The sequence below is a fragment of the Tetrahymena thermophila genome (genome assembly GCF_000189635.1).
Source record: "Tetrahymena thermophila SB210 genomic scaffold scf_8254697, whole genome shotgun sequence".
NCBI classification, from domain to species: domain Eukaryota; phylum Ciliophora; class Oligohymenophorea; order Hymenostomatida; family Tetrahymenidae; genus Tetrahymena; species Tetrahymena thermophila.
Window position 1 is genome coordinate 1,827,660 of NW_002476463.1, and position 22,342 is coordinate 1,850,001.

General features: G+C 24.9%; 3 protein-coding genes across 3 annotated transcripts; 2 read left to right on the forward strand and 1 right to left on the reverse strand. All coding sequences in view use genetic code 6, as the record gives it.

The window, feature by feature from the left end:
• Positions 1-255: 255 nt before the first annotated feature.
• TTHERM_000357139 (hypothetical protein) lies at positions 256-1,059 on the forward strand (the record flags this gene model as incomplete). Its single annotated transcript, XM_012796832.1, has 3 exons — positions 256-324; positions 556-740; positions 918-1,059. 3 exons carry the CDS (start codon positions 256-258, stop codon positions 1,057-1,059), a joined length of 396 nt encoding a protein of 131 aa, XP_012652286.1.
• A 729-nt stretch (positions 1,060-1,788) lies between these two features.
• TTHERM_00357140 (hypothetical protein) lies at positions 1,789-8,838 on the forward strand (the record flags this gene model as incomplete). The annotated part of the gene is made up of 15 exons (XM_001010512.2): positions 1,789-1,938; positions 1,996-2,201; positions 2,266-2,500; positions 2,584-2,700; positions 2,761-2,980; positions 3,033-3,157; positions 3,213-3,745; positions 3,802-3,906; positions 3,971-5,077; positions 5,258-5,940; positions 5,996-6,462; positions 6,519-6,789; positions 6,843-6,990; positions 7,043-7,974; positions 8,042-8,838. 15 exons carry the CDS (start codon positions 1,789-1,791, stop codon positions 8,836-8,838), a joined length of 6,096 nt encoding a protein of 2,031 aa, XP_001010512.2.
• A 2,024-nt stretch (positions 8,839-10,862) lies between these two features.
• TTHERM_000357148 (transmembrane protein, putative) lies at positions 10,863-22,058 on the reverse strand (the record flags this gene model as incomplete). The annotated part of the gene is made up of 15 exons (XM_012796833.1): positions 10,863-10,932; positions 11,157-11,175; positions 11,302-11,922; positions 11,980-12,267; positions 12,325-12,538; positions 12,592-13,161; positions 13,432-14,030; positions 14,094-14,156; positions 14,207-14,624; positions 14,681-15,141; positions 15,198-15,701; positions 15,755-16,672; positions 17,088-18,944; positions 19,016-19,489; positions 19,595-22,058. 15 exons carry the CDS (start codon positions 22,056-22,058, stop codon positions 10,863-10,865), a joined length of 9,540 nt encoding a protein of 3,179 aa, XP_012652287.1.
• Positions 22,059-22,342: the final 284 nt, after the last annotated feature.

Consider the following 22,342-nt stretch of genomic DNA (forward strand, 5'->3'; position numbering starts at 1 on the left):
TTAGAAAAATGAAGTTGAAGTAATTCTATTAACTAACACTTTGCACTTTCACTATGAGAGCATTCTTTAGTCAAAGCTATCAGCTATTCCAAATAAACATCAATCAAATTTATTTTTTTATCATAAAAATGAGATTAGTTAAGATAGAAATTGCACTTCAAAATAGAATTATATCTGTAAAGAATTAAAGCTTAAAATGTACTTTTAGATAAAATACCAAACAAAATTATATAGTAAAAAAGTTCATAACCCTATATGAGATTATTTCCAAATATCCAAATATTGCAGACCACACTTATGGAAAAGTAGTATGAAGAGCACATTGTATAAAATTTTAATATCTGTAAATCTCTATAAGGAATGTTCAGATATATATCTAATAAATTGAATAAAGAAAATATCAATGAAATAACGAACTTTAAATAATCAGTCATTTTAGAATCCAAGTAATAAACTAAGCTAAGACTGCATTTTAAAACTTGCATTAAAACCATTAAGCTACTAAATTTTCTTTTAAATTTGTTAGACTCTTCAAATTAATAATTTCTAAAAAAGAAAGTTGTTACTATCGAGGTAAAAAAACCAAGCAAAGCTCCTAGAGAGGCAAAAATAGTAATATAAATAGGGATAGTACAATTATTTGTCCTCAATGTAGTAAGAAAGCTTCTACTCCCACAAAATAACATTCCTAAGTTGATTTCCATAACAGGAATCAAGAAGATATAATTAAACAGAGTAAAGTAAGTATTTAAAATTTAGTTTACATATTTAAATACACTTAGATATTTCAAATAGATGTATTTTCTTTTGTTCTTAATGAATGCTAAAGTAGCCACATAAAAGAAATAGCTATATATTATAAATTGCATTAAAACGAAGAACCCTATTGTGAGAGCATCATTTCCTTTTAAAAATAGCAAAAAGGTAAGCGAAGCAACTTCATTAGCTCGCGAAATTGAACTAATTTTTTCATCTTAAAAGTGCTTAGATTCGTAATTAGTAAGAGTGTACCCTAATAATTGCAAAAACAGTACTAAAATGAAGAGTTTATATAGATGAATAGGAAAGTTGTAGTTAGGTTTCTCCTCTATTATTTCAAGAATTGTTTTGCAATAAGATTTAAAAAACCAAAAGTTCATATGAAGAGTTTCTTTCTATTTTTCTTCTACAAATAAACTTATCTCAAGAATATAGATTATTTCAAAAATTTAATTAATTATTTACTTTAACCTGTTTTATAGAGGAAGTTAAATAAAAAAATAGCAAAATTCAAACTTACTTTAATTCTTGTGATAATTTATAATTTCTAAATAATTTATATTTTCTCATATTTTTTTTAAAGCCATAAAAAATTCAAAAAATGATTAAAATTTTAAATAAAAATTGAGAAATAGAACTGAAAAAGTAATAAATATCCTCATAAATGTACTAGTTCAGTATTACTATTCTTATTTATATAGTATTTATATTTTACAGAATTAAATTATTATTCTTAATAACTAAATATCAATTTTAATTAAATCTATTTTTTAGTTTTTCTTTTTTTTTATTTTATATGAATTTTTAAAAATAAAATGATTGTAATATGGATTGCATGATAAACAAATAATCAATTTAAATCAAGTCATAATAGTTTTTGAAAGCAAAGATAATAAAATTTGATATCTTAAAAATTAAATAAAAACTATTGATTTACTTTTATTAATCCTCAATATAATAAATAAACGATTTATTTGCACATAATATTGATTTATTAAATAGAATAAAGAAGGAATTAAGTAGTTAGCTATGAAGAAAATTGTAGATTAAATTATTGAAGGTATTTCGGGTAAATACTCAATTCCAACAGAGAAAGCATAATAGATATCACATTTTAATAAATTATTTGAATGTTTTCATTAGTTAGGCAGTTATATAGAAAAAAATTCTAGCGTTTAGGTTGATAGCATTTAAAATCTAAATGATTTCATATTAAAAATAATTTTTCAAAAATAGGCAGAATTAAAAGAAAACTATACATCTTTAGAAAAGCTTTTAACAGATAGCTTAGCATTTAATTTTATAGATTATGCAAACTAAGATACTTTTGCAAGAGCGATTGGCAGAGTAATTATGGCAACAATTAAGTAGGATTCAGGAAAGTCTTCCTCTCTTCTTGATTTAATGGTAAATGGAATAAAACCAAAAAATATATAAAAAACGTAAATAAATGAATAATAATAGTATATTCTTTATTTAAAAAAAATAAATTGTTAAATAATATAGAAATCATTTCTAAGTGCTCATCTTTGTGATGGAGTTTAGAAGAAATATTACTTTGTCTTATCCTTAATTAAATGAAGTGCTTTAAAATCTTTTAAAAATTTTGAAAAAAAATAACGAAATTCCTCTTAGAATTAATAGTATGAAAGTGTTTAGATATTTAATAAGAGAGCAAGTTAATGTAAATGCAAACAATAAAGCTGAAACTTATAAATTGATCACAAAATTCATGTTTTCTGTAAGTCATTTTATAAGTCTTTAAACGATTTATTTCTTCTAAAGCTGTTGTTGATATATATATATCTTTTATTTAATCAAAAGGATAAATCTGATGAATTAAGAAAAGAAGCTATGATTACTCTGATTGACTTTTTAAAATTTGCAGATGCACCCTTCATGGCTCCGAATTACGAAGCACTATTAACTGATATATATAAAGTATTCAAATATTTTTGTATTTAATTTAAGATATTAATGAATTTATTTCCATTTTAAAAGTAATTGCAAGAGAGCAAAGATTGGGTTTATAAAAAGGCTTGTGCAGAATCTATAGAACTTCTTTTAGAGCTCTATATTAATAGTGACATGGAAAACTTGATAAAAGAATTAAAAGCTAAAAAAGGGAAAAAAGAGTAGCCTAAGCCTGCACCAGAAAGCACAGAACCTAAAGATAAGTTTAAAATAATTTTAAATTTACTAACTGATCATCTAAATGAACGTACAAATGACTAAAATAAATTTTGGATATTAAAGATAATTTAATAAAATAGATGGAAAAAACTTGAGACTTATTGTGATAGAAATTTTTTATAATATCATTTACAAATAAGAAAGCAACATGAGCATGACCTTTTTCAGCAATATTCTAGAATTTTTCTTTTCATAGATAAGCAAAGTATTTATTTAAATTTCATTTTATATTTATTCGATTAATAAATTTGAAAAACTAGATGGCATTCGCATAAGATCATGATACTTTTGTTGTGAGAGATATAATGGGCATGTTTATAATTAAACTGTTAGTATTCTTGAATAATAAATAAAAATTTGAGCTATACGAATACCTGAAGAGAAAATTACCTGATTTTGGAAAAGCTTATAAAGACATATACTTAAGGTACCTTTAGAATCCTAATAACTTGAATAGCCAGAAAAATTAATAGAGTTTATAGCATCAGTCATTAATAGCCCTCCGTTGCTTTTTTGCCTTAGTTTAGATTCTAGGATCAGATTTGTTTGAATAGATTAAAAAGCCAAACGAAATGTGTGAACTCTTATCGCCTTTCTTTTAATTCAACAACCCTCAATTTTACCTTTTAGGTTCCCATGTTATGAAAGCTCTCTTTTCAGAAAATCCAAAATGGCAAACAAATATACTCTCTTTGATATTAAATTAGATGACCTTAGACTTAGCTGAGCTAGAATCTATGAAAGAAGTTTGCAATATCCAAGACCCATAATTTAAACTCTATGTTTCTTCTATGTAAATATTTTAGTAAAATTGTAAAATTTTTAATAGTTTGTATTCAAATAAATTAGATATGGACATTCGATTGCCCTCGGAACTCTACTAAAACACATGGATTTCAATTTGCACTCAATACCATATGATATAGCCATGACTATGTTTGAATTTGCAAAAGGGTAAAATTAATTAATTAATTAAAATTTTAAAAACATTTTTCTAAATTTCTGTTAAAAACTCTAGTTTAGTAAAGACAGAATATAAGTCTGAAGACCCTCATTCAGAAGAACTCCACTTCATTAATTCTATAAGATATTAAGCAGGCTGGACTTTAATTAATACCTTACTCTGTTTAGATGTCAACTGGTTAAAGTAGGAAATTAAATCCATATACAATATGTGGTAAGATGTTCTTGGATAAAAAAGAAAAGAAACAAGTAAATTAAGTAACTTCATATCAGATTTAAATGCAAAAAGAAAAGCACTTAAGGGTATTCACTATTTCCTCAAAAATTTAAATCGTTTACACACAGAAATGGTGCTTAAATTCTGTGCTAATTTAGTAATTAACTTCTATTAGCAGTATATAGCTCCTACTGAAAAAGATTTAGGTTTCCAAATACCTAAAAACCATAATGATTTAGTTCTAGCAAAAATAGATTTGTATTCTTGTCTTAATTTGTTCCCTCCAAAACTCATTTCATAGCATATAAATGCATTAATTTAAACATCAGTTGATGATATTTTCACTATGAATTAGAATGATTTTACTCCTTCACTTAAAGGATTAATGGACGGAGATGATCTAAATATTGGATTGGAATTACAAGAAAGCAATGTTAGATTCAAACTATTTAATAGCTCAAATATAAAAAAACTTTAAGACCATAATATCTAGAGAAATGAGGATTATTTGCTTACTTATGATCAAGTTTACCTCAAATATTAGGAAAAGAATTATGCTTTTTCTATTTAACTCTGCTTCTAGCAATTTGAGTTTATTGGCCGTATTCTTGCTTCGCATAGCTTCACAAGCAAGAACAAAATTAATTTACTTAAATATATGGTCAATAATTAAAGTGGTATCTTTGCATTGAAAGATTAAAATCTTAAGTTCTTGAAGCTTTAGCCATTTTTGCTAGTTAGTATTTTCATAGCAAGGAAAATAAGAGAAGCACAATCTAAAAACAACTTAGAGCCTATTGAAGTTGAAATAGTATAGTATCTAAAGTAAATGACAGAGAGTGGGTTTTCAAGTGATGACCATATAATTAGAACTTTAGCAGGTGGCTCATATGCTTTATTAGTAGGTATTAAAACTAACACACCTTATGTTGAGACTTTAATTAAGTAAAAAATAAAATATATACTTTATAATATTTAAACTTTTCCCAAATATATTATTTTTTTTAAATATTTAAAATAACTTTTTATTAAAATTTTGGTAGAAGAATATTTTAACAATAAAATTATTAAATTTTGATAATTTAAAGTACATAATAAAATATAATTTATTTTTTTATCAATTAGAAATTTATAAGAAAAAATTGTAAAAAATGAACTCAGTTCTTCAATAGTTTCATGTGCTGGATTTATATGCAAATATAATAAGTTCAAAGTTATTGAAGAACATATTTAAAGCATAGCAGGAATATTTTAGAAAGCAAGCAAAAACCCAGATTAATCAACCTAACTTTGGCTAATTTAATCTCTTACAAAAGTAATAGAATCTTATCAAGAAGATTCAATCGAAATTATACGTTCTTGCTTTTTATTTATAAATATGTAGCATCTTAGATAGGTTTTACCTTTTGAGTATTTATGGAACCAACTTTATAAAACAATGTTGGAAAAAATTTTAAAGCTTATAAGAAAAATACCTAAAATGATTGAAGACAAAGCTATTTTTTCAAATTTCTAAAGCTCTTTTTGGGAGGTTTAACACTAAGTTTTTCCTTACATTGATATACCATCTGCTGATACTTAAGTTTTAGCCAATCACTTGCACTTAATATTTAGCTCTATTTTCAAGTCACCGCAAGATCAAGAAAAAGCTCTTTATGGGTTGAGATAAGATCTTGATCAAATTTACAAATATAATAATAGCTCAGTTTAAATTGTTTTAAAAACAATAGAGAAAATGATTAATGATAGAAAAAAAACTATTGAGAAAATGACTAACGATAAAAATAGTTTAGAATATTTAAAAACAGGTAAAATTTTTAGAAATCTAACAATTATATTTTTAAAATGAATTTTTAATTACAGAAAAAGAATACTTGCTAAATCATTTGATAAGAAAAATGAATTACTTTAACACTAGGAAAGATTATTATATAGCTGAAAATATTGAGGTTTTATATTCTAACTTGATTGAAGAAAAGGAGAAGTTTTCTTTGTCAGTTTGCTAAAAGAAATTGGAAATGTTTTCTTTTATTTTATTTGGTGAATCTTTTGAAATTAAGAAGGGAGACGATGATGAAGCAGTGAATAAGAAATAGAATGAAAAAAAGGAATACTCAAAGGAAGATTTGATTGATATTAACTTAAGGACAAAGATATTTGTTTTATCTTGTGTAGAAAATTTCTTAAGAGAGTGGGATCCAAAAGATATAGCAAAAGACTCTATAGCTAATTTCACTCAATTTATCTTTACTTTTATTTTCAAAATTGTAACTTCTTCTCATGAAGAGTTCAGGGCACCTGGAATGCAAATATTAATGAATTTCTTAGCTGTAAAAAATGTTTATTAAAATTTATTAGTTTTTAAATTATTTTTTTTTAAAATTAGAAAATAAAAAAAATGACTGGCGATGGAGAAATGATTACTGGTAAAATTAACTATGAAGAATAAAGAAATCTTTTGTTGAAAGATTACCCTGCCTAGATTGATTCAGTTGTCAGCCAAAACATCAAGAATGAAAGTGAAAATACTCCTGAAGTGAATATTTTCACTTTCTAATTAATGTCAAAATTCTTTAAAATCATATTGGATTCTGATATTGGGTTCATAAAAAGACTTATTAATTTAGTCTCTAAACCTCTTTTAAATAATATTAAAAGTAAAATTCAATTAATTTTTTATCAACTTCTTATTATTTTTCATTCAATCTAGTTACATTCTAATCGTTCTACAGTGAAAAATCCACAACATCAATCTAGATTAGAAGAATCGAGTGTCTTTGTAAGATTTACATTTTCATCTAGAACAGAGTTAAAAACAGAGAACTCTAATAAAGTTTGTTTGGAGCCTTTCCTCCAATGTAAATATTTTTTATAGTTTTGCAGATATTCAATGATTAATTAATATAATAGATTATTAATGTACCTACTATAAAATGTTCAAGCTGCTATATTAGATACTTCAGTAGTGTTAGCAGCAAGTAGAAAATAAATAAAGAGCTACAATAATTACTACTTGATTTACAATGGTGTTAAGACATCTTATGATGTTAAAATGCATTATTACATGCTTTCTAATTTTGTAAAATATTATTTAGTTTTAAGCGAAGCAGTTAAGAACATTCAAATAGATAATTAAGAATAGCAAGATCTTATTAACAAACTCAAATCAAATGAAAAATACCTTAATCATGGTCCTAAAATGAGTCACATATGTTACTCAACCCTTCTTTTCTAATTGTGTTCTAACACAAGCATTGATTAAGAAGAGCAATACATTAAAAAGATCCAAACATAGATGGTTGATATTTCTCTATTAAAAAAGCTTAATCATAAGTTACAAATACTTGGTATTATGAAATAACTATTGGAATCTAGAATGAGTGAGCTTCTAACAGAAGAATAACCAGCTCTTTTCAATAACTTCACTTAAAAAACTTAAAATGTTTAAAAAATAAGTTTTGAAGAGTTGTTTGAGGTTCTTATCATTTATTTAGATTATGGATTGCTTGATTTTGATCAGATATGTATAGAAATAGCTACTATAACAGTTAGAGCAGGAAATCTACTTTCAGAATAGGTTTTGAATCAAATAGAATAGATGTTAGAAATAATATTGGCAAGATACTTAGAAAAGAAAATGAGTTCTTAGCAAGATAGCATAACCTACTTAAATATTATCAAATCTTCGTTTATTTTAAAACTAAGTATCCTTAAGAGCTTAAACTAATTAAATTGCTTTTCTGAAAAATTCTCATTTACCGCCTATATCCTTTTTACAAAGCTCTGCTATCATTTCTCATATAATGACATCTTACCATTAAGAAGAGCATTTACAACAATATGTAAATTAAATTGAATAATAACATTATAATTAAATTATTTATGTTAATTACTTTTAAATAAAAATAGTAAAAGATAAAATCCATTCTTTTCCTTAAACAGAAGAAAGCGAAAAAGCTATTGAATAAATTATAAATTCTTTGATTGATTTGCATAGCTTTGAAATAGATAAAAATGGAGCAAACTAGGAAAACAGACTCTACTTTTGCATCTTAAATTATTTTTCAGTTCATGATTCTCTAATTTCAAACATTAACAGATTAAACTCCTCGTCTACAAATAAACTAAATTCTATGTTTTCAGCATGCTTGTCTCATTTGTTGAAAAATTTACAAAGCATAACTACCTTTTTATCTTACACAAGAAGCGTTTTCAATGAAAATAAGATATTGGATGACTAACTAATAAGTCCTATTTTCTTTATATGCTTAAATGTCATGCAAAAATTGAAATCTGTCCTGTAATAAGGCTAATAACTCGATGAATAGCTTAAGAACTCTGTTATTGAAGTACTTAAAATCTTCTTGCTCGTTAATGTTCATGGAAACGAATAATAAAAGAAAAATTGTTTTGAATTCTTCTTAAGATTCTTTATGTTATTTGTCAACTAGAGATTTTCATAACCAGATGCTGTAGATATTCTATAGCTTGTAAACCAAATTCTTAAGCATGTAGTTTCTTCAGTTTCTCTCTAAGATATTGGTGTAATTATCAAAACTCTGCCACCAAAATTATAGTAAGTATTACAAAATTTGCTAAAAGCAGACTCCAGAGTCATATAAGCTTAACAATAAGCCTAACAGCAACAACAATAACAATAGCAATAATAAAATAAACCTACTCTTCAGCTTAAAACTTTTAGCTGATGTAATTTAATTTCAATAGTCAATTAAATCTTAAGTCTTTCTTTTTAAGAATTATATGCTGTAAAATATAAATAACTTTATATTAGTTTTAATTTCAAATTCAAATTTTTTGTAAAATTTTTATTTTTATTTTGATAAACTTTTTTTTTCAGTACATAATAAAAATTTTAATTGTAAAATTAATTAAAATATTCAATAAAAAATTTAAAAAATGCAATTACCTAATTTAAAAATAAGTTTAATAAGCATTAAATAATAAAAGCTGAAAAAAAAAATCTATTCAATTTTCATAAAAAGCAGAAAAAACAAACATTTACATAAATTTTTTGAATTAATCAATTCGTATTTAAATTTTATGGAATTTAATCCTTAATTAGGAGCATTTCATGTATTTTGATATTATCAAATCCTTTAAAATAGTAATATCCTCTACATGCTAAAATGAATAAAAATCTACTTTGTGATTCATCTTCATACTTATACTTTGCTATTAGAATGTAATATATATAAAGCAAACCATCGATTAAAGTATTGCTCAAAACAATACTTGCTATAATTTCAAAAAAGAAGTATGAAAATTAAAAATGACTCTACAGCACTTAGTCATCTTTTAAAGAATATAAACATTTTAACGAAAAGCTAATTTAAAATATACCTATTAGTAAGTAAAGAAGTTAAAATATTTGTTAGCTTATGTAAATTTAATTTAAATTTATATTCTAAAGACTTTTAGTTGATTTTGCAAATATTCCAGTCAAACATCCAAAGAAAAAATAAGATATTAGATATCCTAAAACTAGAGAAATAAAAATCCTTTAATGAGAATAAGTTAAAAAAATATTATCTATAGCAATATCCTAGTTAGAAGTGTAAGGAATCAACAATACATTAGCTGTTGCAGTGATTACAATTTATGTGCAAAAGAATAAGCATTTAGTGAATTGAGAAGAGTAGACTCTTTATTGCTATCTGAATAATGAAAATAATTAAATCATATCGAATTTAGTTATATTAAGTTATGAATCTAAAGTAAAGTCAATTATTTTTACTAGACTAATTTTCACATCTATCTATTACTTAAGAAATTCAAGTAAATAGTCTTCATCTAATACATATTTAGATATCTTATTATAAGAGTATTTTCTAAATAAATTAATAAATGGATCATCTTTCATAATATCTTATCTTTGATAATTTTATAGCTGCTCTATATTACTCTAATCAATTTTTTTATTTTTTTTTACAAATTTATTTATTTATTATTTTAAGTTTTGAAGCTTTTATTTAATCTAGGCATTTTCTTCCATTTAATTAAGCTAAAAATCATTTTTATATTCTGTTTAATAATTCTATAAAACATGTTCTCCGTTTTAGCATTCATGAGAAAGGTAGCCATATAAATAAGCCAGAAGTTACCTTCTCTAAATATTTATATCATTGTTAAGAGGATTTAAATTATCAGAATTTTTAAGAATATTAATCAGTTTCTTTATTTCTATGAGATTTTCTAAGCTTTAAGCAACCAATTTTTTTTTCCAAACAGACTAAATAAATTTAAATGCCTTACTGCTTTTAATTTTATCATTTTTCAAATAGTCAAATTTTTAAGAAAAATAAGCAATTTCAGAAACTCTCTTTTTATCATCTATATCTTTTTAAAATTTAGATAAATTTAATATTTTAGTAGTTTGCCTCTTTGTGTAAGACTTCCTATTTGCATCTTACAAAAATTTATTATTTTCTTTAATATTTTCCAATAAATTCTTGGTTTGTAAATAATTCTTCATCGATTTATCTAATTAAAAAAAAAAAGTTAAATAAATTTTCAAATCAATTAAAACTTACATCTAGGATTTATTAATTTTTATCTTTAGTTTTTTATTACATTTTAGTAATCTTCATCTAATTCAATTTTTTGATCTGTTTTTAAAATACTTTTTTTATTTTTTTTTATTGGAGTTAATTAAAATTCATTTGAATTATTATCTATCGAATTATCTTTTTACTCAAATTTCAAAATTTATTCACTTTAATTAACGTTTTAAGATTAAAGGCTTTTTAAATTTGAGGTTTCTATTATTGAATCTGATTATTCTGTAATTTATTAATATGAATCTGATTCAAAAGAATTTTTTGGATAATTTATATTTGAGTAAATATTTTATTTTAAAGGTTTTTATGAAAATAATTCCAAATAGTTAGATTTATATTGTTAGGTTCTAATTTATCTATTATTTTGTTAATTTGTTAGAAGAGATATATTTTTTGGAGCAATTTATTCTAAAATTTTATTCTCTTCTTTTAATTAGATTGTTTACTCTTCTAAAATACCATCATCTGATTCAGTTAATTATTATAATAAATTATTTTATTTAATATATTCTTGGTTTTAATTTTTACTAAATCCAGACTCAAAATTGTTATTTTATAATCTATCTATCCGATCACTAATTAATAAATTACTCTCTGTAATTAAATTTCCATCAGTGCATTTAGTATCATAATTCTGATTATCATCTGCACACTCATCTTATGTTAATGTAAACTAATTATCTGTTTAATTAAATCTCATATATGTTACTTGATTTCTAGAAAATATAGATCTTTTATATGAAATAGAATATTAATTTGGAGATTTCGACTAATCATAAGCCATAGTGCTGTTTGATTTTGTAAAAGAAGGGGAAGAGCCCTTAATAGAAAACTCAGGTTCTTAATCCTATTTTTATTAAAAATGAGGATTTTATTTTTCCATATGCTTCACCTAATCTTTAGATTTATTAGTTTCTAATTTCATATTTTTTGGTGAAAAGATAGATTCTAGCTCCAATGAGATCAAAGGAGGAGATTAAGTAAAAATTGTTTCCTGCTCTTAATCTTAGAATTTTATCACACTATCTTTTTTTTAAGCATTCTGTTTGTCTTATCCTTAAATATTTTCATCAGTTTTTTTTATGGAAGCTCTTTATTTTTATAAGGTGAACTTAAACTTGGACATATCAAACTTTTTTTAAATAGTTTTAGCTTTTTCAAATTTTTTTTTCTAAATTTTAATTCGATTGTATTCATTATTTAAAAGCTTATCTATTTTCTTTTATGTTTGATATATCAGACATAATTATAGTTAGGATAATTTAGTACGTTTAAATCTTAAGCAAGCTCTCATTGAAATATGGAGAACGAAGACAAGTACAATAAGCATATAGAACAATGCTTATAATTTATTTATTTAAAATGATTTGGTGCTTTATGTCTGATTTATCTCTTAATCATAATATAAACTGATCAAATCTTAATGAAGTATATCAAGATTATCATTAACGTAATCTGGATCCTCCTTTAAAAATATCATGTTTCTCTATAAAAATTAATTGATTCCTCCACTTTAAATAACTTACAATTATGTAACTAAACTAACCTATCTTTAACCTTAAATGTATAAAAAGTATTTTAATTTCCATAAATTATAAAGATAATTAATTTTACCTATTGCTAAAGTTGGTAATGATATTATAGCTATTTTTTAATTTAAGTTTTATAGTTCTTCTTATCCTTGGTTCATAGTTGTTATAAGCGAACCTAAATCTATATAATTCTTTACACTCTAATTCTATATCTTCTATGCAGTAAAATCTGTCAAATGTGTACATGAGCATACTATATTTAGTATGGTTTCTTTAACAAATGTACAACCTTCATTCTTCAAAATAAATTTCATTTTATCAAAAATTCAAAAATTTATTTTAAATTTACTTAAAATGAGTTTGTAATTTCATCATAAAAGCTACAGCTTATGGAACTTGTGTCTTCTGATATAGGTGAAGGTATTATTTTAGGAAGAGTAATAATAATAGGTTAATTAGTGTTTTGAACATTCATCTCAATACCATTCTATTAAACTTATAAAGATACAGTTTATGAAACTGCAAAAGGAGCTTGTCTTGGGTCTTATGTCCATTATTGTGCTACTATAACTTATTTAGAGGTACTTTAAATAATTTCAGCTGGAAACTAAACAGTGAAGCTGTTCAAAGATAAAGTAATATTTTATTTAGATAGAGAATCTTATTAAGAATTTTAAAGCATTCTCCTATTAGATTAAGTAGTATTAGCACTACTTGTAATTAAATAAGGATAAGAAATGAAATTGCTAGAGTCTGAGTAGGAAATGAGCTTATCACCTATGTTTAGTGATGAAGATATCATTTGTGTTATTTTTTAATTTAATTAAATTAAATCCTAAATATCTATGTTTAACCCTTAAAGCTAAGAAATTACATATGAAGAGCTCCTTTACAAAATTTAGCCATCTACTTAATCTATCTAAGTATTTTCGATATAATTTTGTGTTGCATCAAAAAAAATTTGATAGGCACTTTATATCAAAGTCAAATTTGATGAATACAATGAGAAGTAATATGCAATATTTTCAATAATTTAAATAATAATGATGTTTTCAAAATTTGTTATTTGTTAAAAAATAGTTTAAAATGACTCATTAATTAAATTATATTAATTTTCTTCCCACTCACAACTGTACCCAAAATACCCACTTTTACATGAACATTTGGTAAATAAAAGTGGGTTATTTACACATTTACCGTTACCGTAGCAGTCAATTGTATTGTCACACAACGATAATTAAGTAGCGTCTATACCTGATAAATAGGCTATTGATCTTAGATTTATTTAATTTTTTAGAGATTATTCTTTCTCTTAATCTCTTACAATTAAAATCCTCATTTAAAAAGAATAGTTAAAGATCAAGTTCTAAATAACTTCATCATTATTTGAACTTTTAATTATATTTAGTGTACTTTCAGCTGCTGCTATTTAGTCCTCTGGCAAATCATAAGAATTTACCTAAAGTAGGATGTATTGATATACAGTATCATAGTTAAAATCATCATAGACTTTCAATTCGCAGAATAAGTTTACATTAACTGAAATTGGCTGAAAAGTATATGTAAATTATATTGGACCTTCTATTTAGATATGTTTGTGAACTCTAAATAAGTTATCTTTATAAAAATCATAGATTTTATTATTATTATTACTATTACTTCCATCTTACAAATTTAAATTCTCACTTTCTAGTATCCTAAAAACTTCATAGAAGCTTAGATCGTAGTAAATAATTTGATCATATTACCAATCTGATATAAAAAATACAAAGCTTGATTATGAATCACCTTATTTTTTATCTGTTAAAAATTTGCCTGCTTTAATAGATTAAGGTGTATTTAATTGTATACTATCCTAAAGTTATATATCTTCTGTCAGCTCAATAGTAATTCTAAAAATATAATAGCTTGAAGCTAAAAAAATAAAATTATATAAAATAATTGTTTGAAAAAAAATAATTTACGAGAAAGAATAATGTAAGGAATTAGCTGGAATAAATCAAAAGACTGAATAGTTTAAAAGCTTTTTACGAAACTGTTGTCATTTGTTTGGATAATATCCCACTATATTCTGGTTGGATTATTATTTGAGAATAGACTTGCTTCTATTTAGGTATCTTAAATCAATGATATTGTTTGGTTTTATTGCAGATTATATATTCTTATACTAGGATCAGGATTATAAAAGCAATAACCACCTGCATTCTCAGAGAAACCCTATGGACAATTTTATAAGCAATCTCCTTAAAATAGCACTAATGAGTTAACACAGGCTTTGCAATTTTACTTACAAACTTAGCATTAATAGTTATTCTACTATTACAAAACATATCCTTGGATGCAACTGTCTTAGCATGCATTTATGCCTTGATGAAAATAATACTTTTATTTATTAAAAAAGGATATTTTAAAATTTTAATCACATACAAAAGAATTACATTTTAAATACATTCTATGCAATTGTTATCGGAGGGGCCAAAGCATTTTTAGCACTTATAATTACATGGTTAACAAATATTTTAGCTATCAGCATAAAAATTATCAGGACAGGATGAAATACAGTATTTGCTATTAAATAAATATTAATTATCACTGCATTAAGAATATTAACAAGCTTTGTTTACTAAATCTATGTATAATGCTGTTGAAGGACATTATTCAGTACATGAATTTGTTGTATAATCTTTGTAATATTAGCACTCAGTGATTTTTATGCAATTAGATTAATTATCATAAAGTAAATACTCATCATTGATACACCTAATGCAAATACTCTAATTATTTATGGGGTCATAAGTACATTTTGCACAAGTTTCATTACATAAGCATTTATCATCTAAGACTCTCATTTAGTTTGGACATTACTATAAGCAATATTAGTTATCAATAAGATAAAAACCTATTTTATTTTAAAATAAACATATTAATCATTAAAGAAAAATTATATTTTAATACCTTATTAGCATTTTATGCATTGCTAGCCGTTATAGCAATTCATGCATGAAGGAAAACACGCTTCGCATGTATCAGTATCTATATTAAGAAACGTAGAGGCATTACAACTTATACAATTATTTTTAGAAGGTCCAAAACATTCTAAGCATGATGGAGAACATTATTCACAAACTCCACTTTGGCTATTGTAAAATTACTTAGAAGGACAAGAAATACATGTCTAGTTAATTTAATCAAACTTTACTCCCAATCTACACCTTAAACAATTAGAATTAGATGCACCAAAACATTAAGTACAGAGAGAGTTACAAGGTAAGCATCTTTATGATTATGGATCATTCTCTAAGTAATATCCATCATAACAGTTTAAACATTTATTAAAAGCTCCAGATATGCAATTTCTACAGCTAGCATCACATGGCAGGCACATATACTAAGTATAATCTTAATAAAAACCTTCTTTTTGACATTATGTTTTACAAATACTGTCTTCTAGAAAATATCCTATTTTTAAAATTAGAATAATAAATGAAACATTAACCAAAGAATAAAAATACCTAATTGGCATTTCGTGCAACTAGTTGAAGAGCTACAAAGAGAACAGTTATTTACACAAGGTAGGCATGCATTATTCAAAATATAATAACCATCATTGCATGATACACAATTGTCTATGCTAATTTAGCAGCTTTTGCAATTAGAATTACATGGTATACAAATTCCATTTGAATTTAAGTAACCCTCTGGGCACTATTCTAAGCAGGTACCTTAAAATAATAAATATCCATTTTAACATTGAGTGCAACTATTTATTCCTGTGCAAATCTAACAAAAATCTTCACAAGGTTAACAGGACTAGTCAGAATTTTTATAATAACCTTCAGCACATACCTCACAAACATTTGTTTGATCAATACACTATGAACAAGCTTTATTACATTTTAAGCAACTATAATTAGTTTGATAATATCCGATGCTGCATTTAATTACACATTCAATTTGATCTATTTATTATGGCATGAAAGGTTAGTTACACAAAAGACAGTCTTAATCTGTTCCACCGTTACAGGTTTTACACTTTACATCACATTTAAGGCAATAGTCTCCTAGTAAATAATAACCATCTATGCAACTAGTACAAGTATTTTAATCTGAACAATTAAGACAAGGAAAATTGCATCTTTAACAATTTTGCTATTATTAGTTGAAATAATAATTTTCTAGACATTAGCTTAAGCACATACCATTAAAATTTATTAAAGTTTAGCATTTAAGACAATAATTAAATGATGAACAAGAGATGCAATCATAAACTCCTACACCACTACCTTATTAACAAGGTAAACATGTGTTCTAGCCAGCATAAAAATAACCATTATTACATTACTAGCACTATTAACTTAAAGGACCAGTACACTGAGAACATGCTAAATTACATAATTTGCATGTATTCGATGCTACATCTTGATAAAAATCTATTAAAAAATTATTATTTATCTTAAAAATATTAATTTTAATTTAAAGTAAACAAATAAAAGCACTAATTATTATAAATTAATATTTTTGAATAATGAATGCTTCTTTAAAAAATTTAATTCAGAGATAATTTTTATTTATTTTATTTTAAAATTTATTTTTTTATCTCTACCATAATAATTTCAAACCCAACTCAAAAAATTAAAACTTTTTTTGTGCTCACTGCTTTAACTTTGAACAAAACCATTTTAAAATATAAAATCAAATTTGAATAGAAAAAAATGAATTGAATTAACTAAGCTTCTTTCAAATTTAAATTCATTTAGCGATAAAAAATTTATTTTATAATCAGTTTGACCAAATAATATTTTTAAATTTTTCTTGGTTTAAAAGAAAAAAAACAAATTAAATTACTTAAAGGACAGCTTTTTTTGCAGAACCCTTAAAAAAGAAAATAAGGGTTCGCACACTGAATTGCTAGAATTTACTTCTATTAATCGTCATAGTAACATTAAAGAGAATTAGAAGGGCATCCATAACATATACCAGAAAGTAAATAGTAACCATCTCTGCAAGATTTACAGCCTGTTGACTATGGATTAAAACATTCATGACAAGATTAATCGCATTACTTACAAGTTCTAGAAGCAATATCCATGTAATAACCAATATTGTTAACTACTTAGCATTATTGTACACATAAGCTATTTTGTAAGTAATATGATGATCTACATTTTTAGCAATACATACCTTACAAACCATAGCATATTTCACAATTATTTTAACACATTAAACACTGTGTATCTTATTTGTAATATCCATATGCACATGTAAAGCAGTTTTAATTTGAAGTGCATGCGATACATTAGCTAGGGCATAGAATGCACTCCTTTTTATTATTTGGCAGTTAGTTTATATAATATTAAAGAGGACACTATTAAACGCATTGACCATTATATAATACTAGAGATTAAATGCATGATAAACAGTTATTTTATTTATAACTAAAGCAAGTGAGACAAGAGTCATCACATGGATCACACTCATAATTTTCATTCAAATAGAATCCATCACTACATTAATAACATCCATTTTAGCTACTGTAACAAGATAAACAATTTTCTGCACATTTTGAGCAAGTGCTTACAACTTAAAGACTTTATTAATCAGTATATTATTCGAGAAAGTATCCTGGATATTCATCACATTGTACAGTGCATATTTTTATATCAGAAGCTGGTTAAAAAAGAGTAACATCTTGAGAGCACTAGATACAATCATAATTTGTAGATTATATACATGTTTAGCACAAAGAGTTGCAATAATCACATACATTTAACTAATTATCGTAATACATTCCATCTATACAGTTGATACAGTCATACTAAGTTGGCCCAGAGCAGGACAGGCAAGAATAATGGCAATTTAAGCATGTGTTTGTTGATATATCAAGATAATAATTATTAGTAGGACAACTTGTTAAACATTATTACTTATCTTTTAGGTATAAATATCCATTTAAGCAAGATAAACAATTTCCATTGGAATTACATTCTAGACAAGGTTTTGGACAAGGAAGACAGACAATCTAATTTGTTTACTTATTTAAATACTGCAAAGAAATTAAAGAAGGACACTACTAAACACAATATTCTAAGAATGGTATGTAGTTTTAAGCACAACTATTGCAAGAATAAACATTTGCTGCATAGCATGTTTTGCAAGGATATTAACATTAAACACATGATAGGCAAGAAAATTATGAATTGCATAAAGATTAATCAGAAATTCCAAATCCAAAACCAAGCTAAGTGCATTTACAATTTTTATTTATTGGATCTAATTCTGCGTTAATTGGACACTCTGTGCAATCAGTTTCCAAAGGTCCTGAACATTTAGCACAAGTTGGATGGCAAATTATAGTTGATACTTAGATATTTCTAATTGCAAAATTAATATTTTCAACAAAAGAAACAGTGAATAAGTAATCTTGAATAACAAAACTAGAATCTTAAATGATAAAAGAAAAGCTAATTAATGAATTGATATCACAGTCCTACTATTAAATATTTACTGTTTATCCAATAACTTATCCGTTTTAGCTTATGAGCTAAATTGAACAATTCAAGCAACTACTTGTAATATACAATTAGAAGTATATTTTCATAGTCTAATGGGGTTATAAACTTGGTATTACAAATTAAGCCAATTAAAAATATAAACCTACCATATCATCTTAATTTTATCCACATAAATATATTTAAGTTATCCCTAATGTTTTTGATTTGACATATAAATCAATATTTTCTTCTGTAAACTATTCATTAAAGTAAAAAAGTTACTATCCCTAACTAATTCTACTTTAAACACACTATTTACTAAAATCATCATTGACAGTAGAAGGATCAGCTATTTGGCAATTTTCAAAGCATCTCCCTTGATATAAATAAAATCCTAACGTGCAACTTATGCATTCATGCTAGCTAGGGCCTGTGCACTCGAAGCAAAAAGTATTGCAAGGTAAGCACTTTAATTCTTATTAATCAAAATAAAATCCAATGTTGCAAATTATACACTTAGAGCCATCATACATATAACCTTCAGCGCATGTAACACAATCCCAAAAAGAAGGTCCGCTACAAAATTTGCAAGCAGCATTACATAAATTGCATGAAGCTTAAGTTTTTGTGAAATCATAGCTGTAATAGTATCCTTCTTGGCATTGACAATATCCTTTTGCGTCTAAAGCTGCATTCTGAAAGCAATTAATGCATAAAAAGCTGCTTTGATCGTAACTTGCACAAAGAGGCTGTATTCTTTCTAAATTAATAAACATGTTAATTAATATAATTTCACTTATTTAAAATTAATAAAAAACTAAAATGAATTAAAATTTTTATTAAAGATTATTTAAATATTACAGAAAAATAACAAAAATTGTCCAATTGAAAGGTTTTCTTAATTGGTTCCAGGATTTGTATTAGCTTAGAAAATAAAATTAATTTGTCCGTTTGCTTTATTTATCGCTATTTGAATTTGATTGATAGAACTTTAATAATCAGATAAAGTACTGCAACTTAATTAGTTGCTTTAAATTGGCTGTTATAAAACTTATTCATTAGATTCAGAAATTAAAATTTAATCTCCAGAAGAAAACTATCCTATCTCTATAACACCAATTTATATTGCTATTTAATTATGGTAACTTTAAAAATTATTGAAATTGTATTGTAATTGATAGTATTATCCTTATGATATATCAGGTAAAAAAGATTATTCAAAACAGGAAAATGGATTAGTATATTGAAAAGATAAATTCCAAAAATCTAAATATTAAACTACTCTTCCATCTATAAAGTTAGATATAATTAAATCTTATGCTTTTACACATATTTAGTTTGCTTGAGATTTATCAATACTGTAAAATTAATTGCACGCTTTCTAGCATTAACCATCTTAAATAACAAATCCAGTTTAGCATTTTAAACAATTCCCTGTAAAATCTTCACACTAGCTACAATTACTTAAGATACAAGGATTGCATTTAAAGCATGGTGGAGAATAGCAATTCATGAAATATGCATATTCGTTTTACTAGCACACACATTAATTATCTATTTTTGAAGCATTTCCTAATTCACACTCTATGCAATCAGTCTGATTTGGACCGTTTTAACATGATATACAAGTATTATGGCATTTTTGAACACTAACATTTACATTTCTTACAGCAAATCCTTATCCTGAGGTTTAAATGGCTAATTAATAGTTTGAATCATTATTCAATAATTCATAATATACTTAGTATAAATTAAGTGGAGCACTTGATCCTTAGCACTAATTTAATGATTAGGTAACCAATTAACTTTATATAAATTGAGCTTGAATTCCATTTATTTAAACCTATAAATCGTTTATATTTTGAGAGCTAAATAAAACAACATAAAAATTGACTTATTTTTTATAGTGTGCAGGAAAACCTTCCCATTGCATATACACTGAATATCCTGCTTCACTTGAAATAGATCCAAAAAATGAATAGCCTTAATAAGAGAAATCAATAAAACAAATAGTATATTGGTTTATTTAAATATCGCCAAATGTATCTATTTAATAGAAGCCTTCATTATCAAAAAAGTAGCTTAATTAAAACTTTGGCAGAATTTAATATTATTATAAATCAAAATTTTAGATGCATATTTAGTTAATTTTATCAGCATAGTAGCCTATTGAGCAAATATCAACACATTAACTTAATTTTAAGTCATAGTATTGAGAAGAGTTACAAGGTATACATTAGCTATTTTAGTCTAAAAAATATCCTACTTAGCATGCTAAGCAAACAGTTTAAGAAGTGCATTAAATACAAGTAGAATCACAGTAATTGCAAGCTTGCTGGTTCTAGTCAGCAAACATGGAATTACTTACACCTAAAAATTATTACTAACTTCCTAGCTCTGAACAATAAAGTTAATTAATACAAACCCCTTGAAAAAAATAATTATCTATACAATCTATAATTAAATCTGCATCATAATTAAAGGTGTAAATATCTTTCAAGCTCACAATCTTTTAAAAGTTAGGATTTAGCAGACCCAAGTCACCACTATTTCCTTCAAATATAAACTAATATTATTATAGATTTTATATGAAAGGCTGTTAAATAATTTTCAAAGAGCTCACTTAACCGACAAAAGAAGAAAAAAGTGAAATTGCTTAAGCTTAACTGCCAATTTAAACTGATAATGCAGTAATTCTAGAATCTAGTTAGTATTAAGATGATATTTATATTTTTTGTAGCTAGTTTGTGTAAATGTCTTAGTAAATAGCATAAGATAATTACTAATTTAGTTAATAACCTATCCCAAAAACAAGCCATCTATTTAGAATGGAAAAGGGGAGTTATTATTAAATAATTTCTACATCATTTAAATTATCGATTATTTATTTTAATTCTAAATTCGTATCACTATTTAAATAAAAATTTAAGAAATTATACCATTCACTCTATACACTTACTGTTAGTAATGGTATTTTTTTAAGATTATTAGACCAACTAGTTAGTTTAAAATAACCAATAACCAAGAAATCTGATATTTCATCCTAATTAATTTAAAACTAAATGTTACTCTAAGATGGATCAGATGCACTAGACATTATAGATTTTATTTTTGATGCTTAAAATAAATTTTTAACTTATGGTCGAGGTGATTTTGGGTTTAATTATTAATTAGTATTGCAGACACCATTTATGTCAAAGGAATAATCTTAGTTGCATACAAGACAATATGCAAAACCTGATGTACCTAAGGATGCAGATACAAACAAGTTACAATTTTATATTATTAGACTTGAATCAATTTAATCAATATCAGTTGGTTGCATTAAAATTGCATTTGTAAAAAGAATAAAATCTTGAATTGAAAAACTAAAACTATCCAAAAATTAATCATTTTGAGTAGATCCAATTTAAAAGTATTAATTTAAAAGAAATGGACTATTTATCTGAATAGTTCCTATTAATTTATCATCTACATAATATTTTATTTAGGTATTTTGAAGGTTATTACCTACTTACATAATTTCAAAACTATGTCGAGAGTCACTATCACCAAATTTTAAAGATTGATCAACCACGTTATTAATTGAGACACTTAAAAAAAGATTTG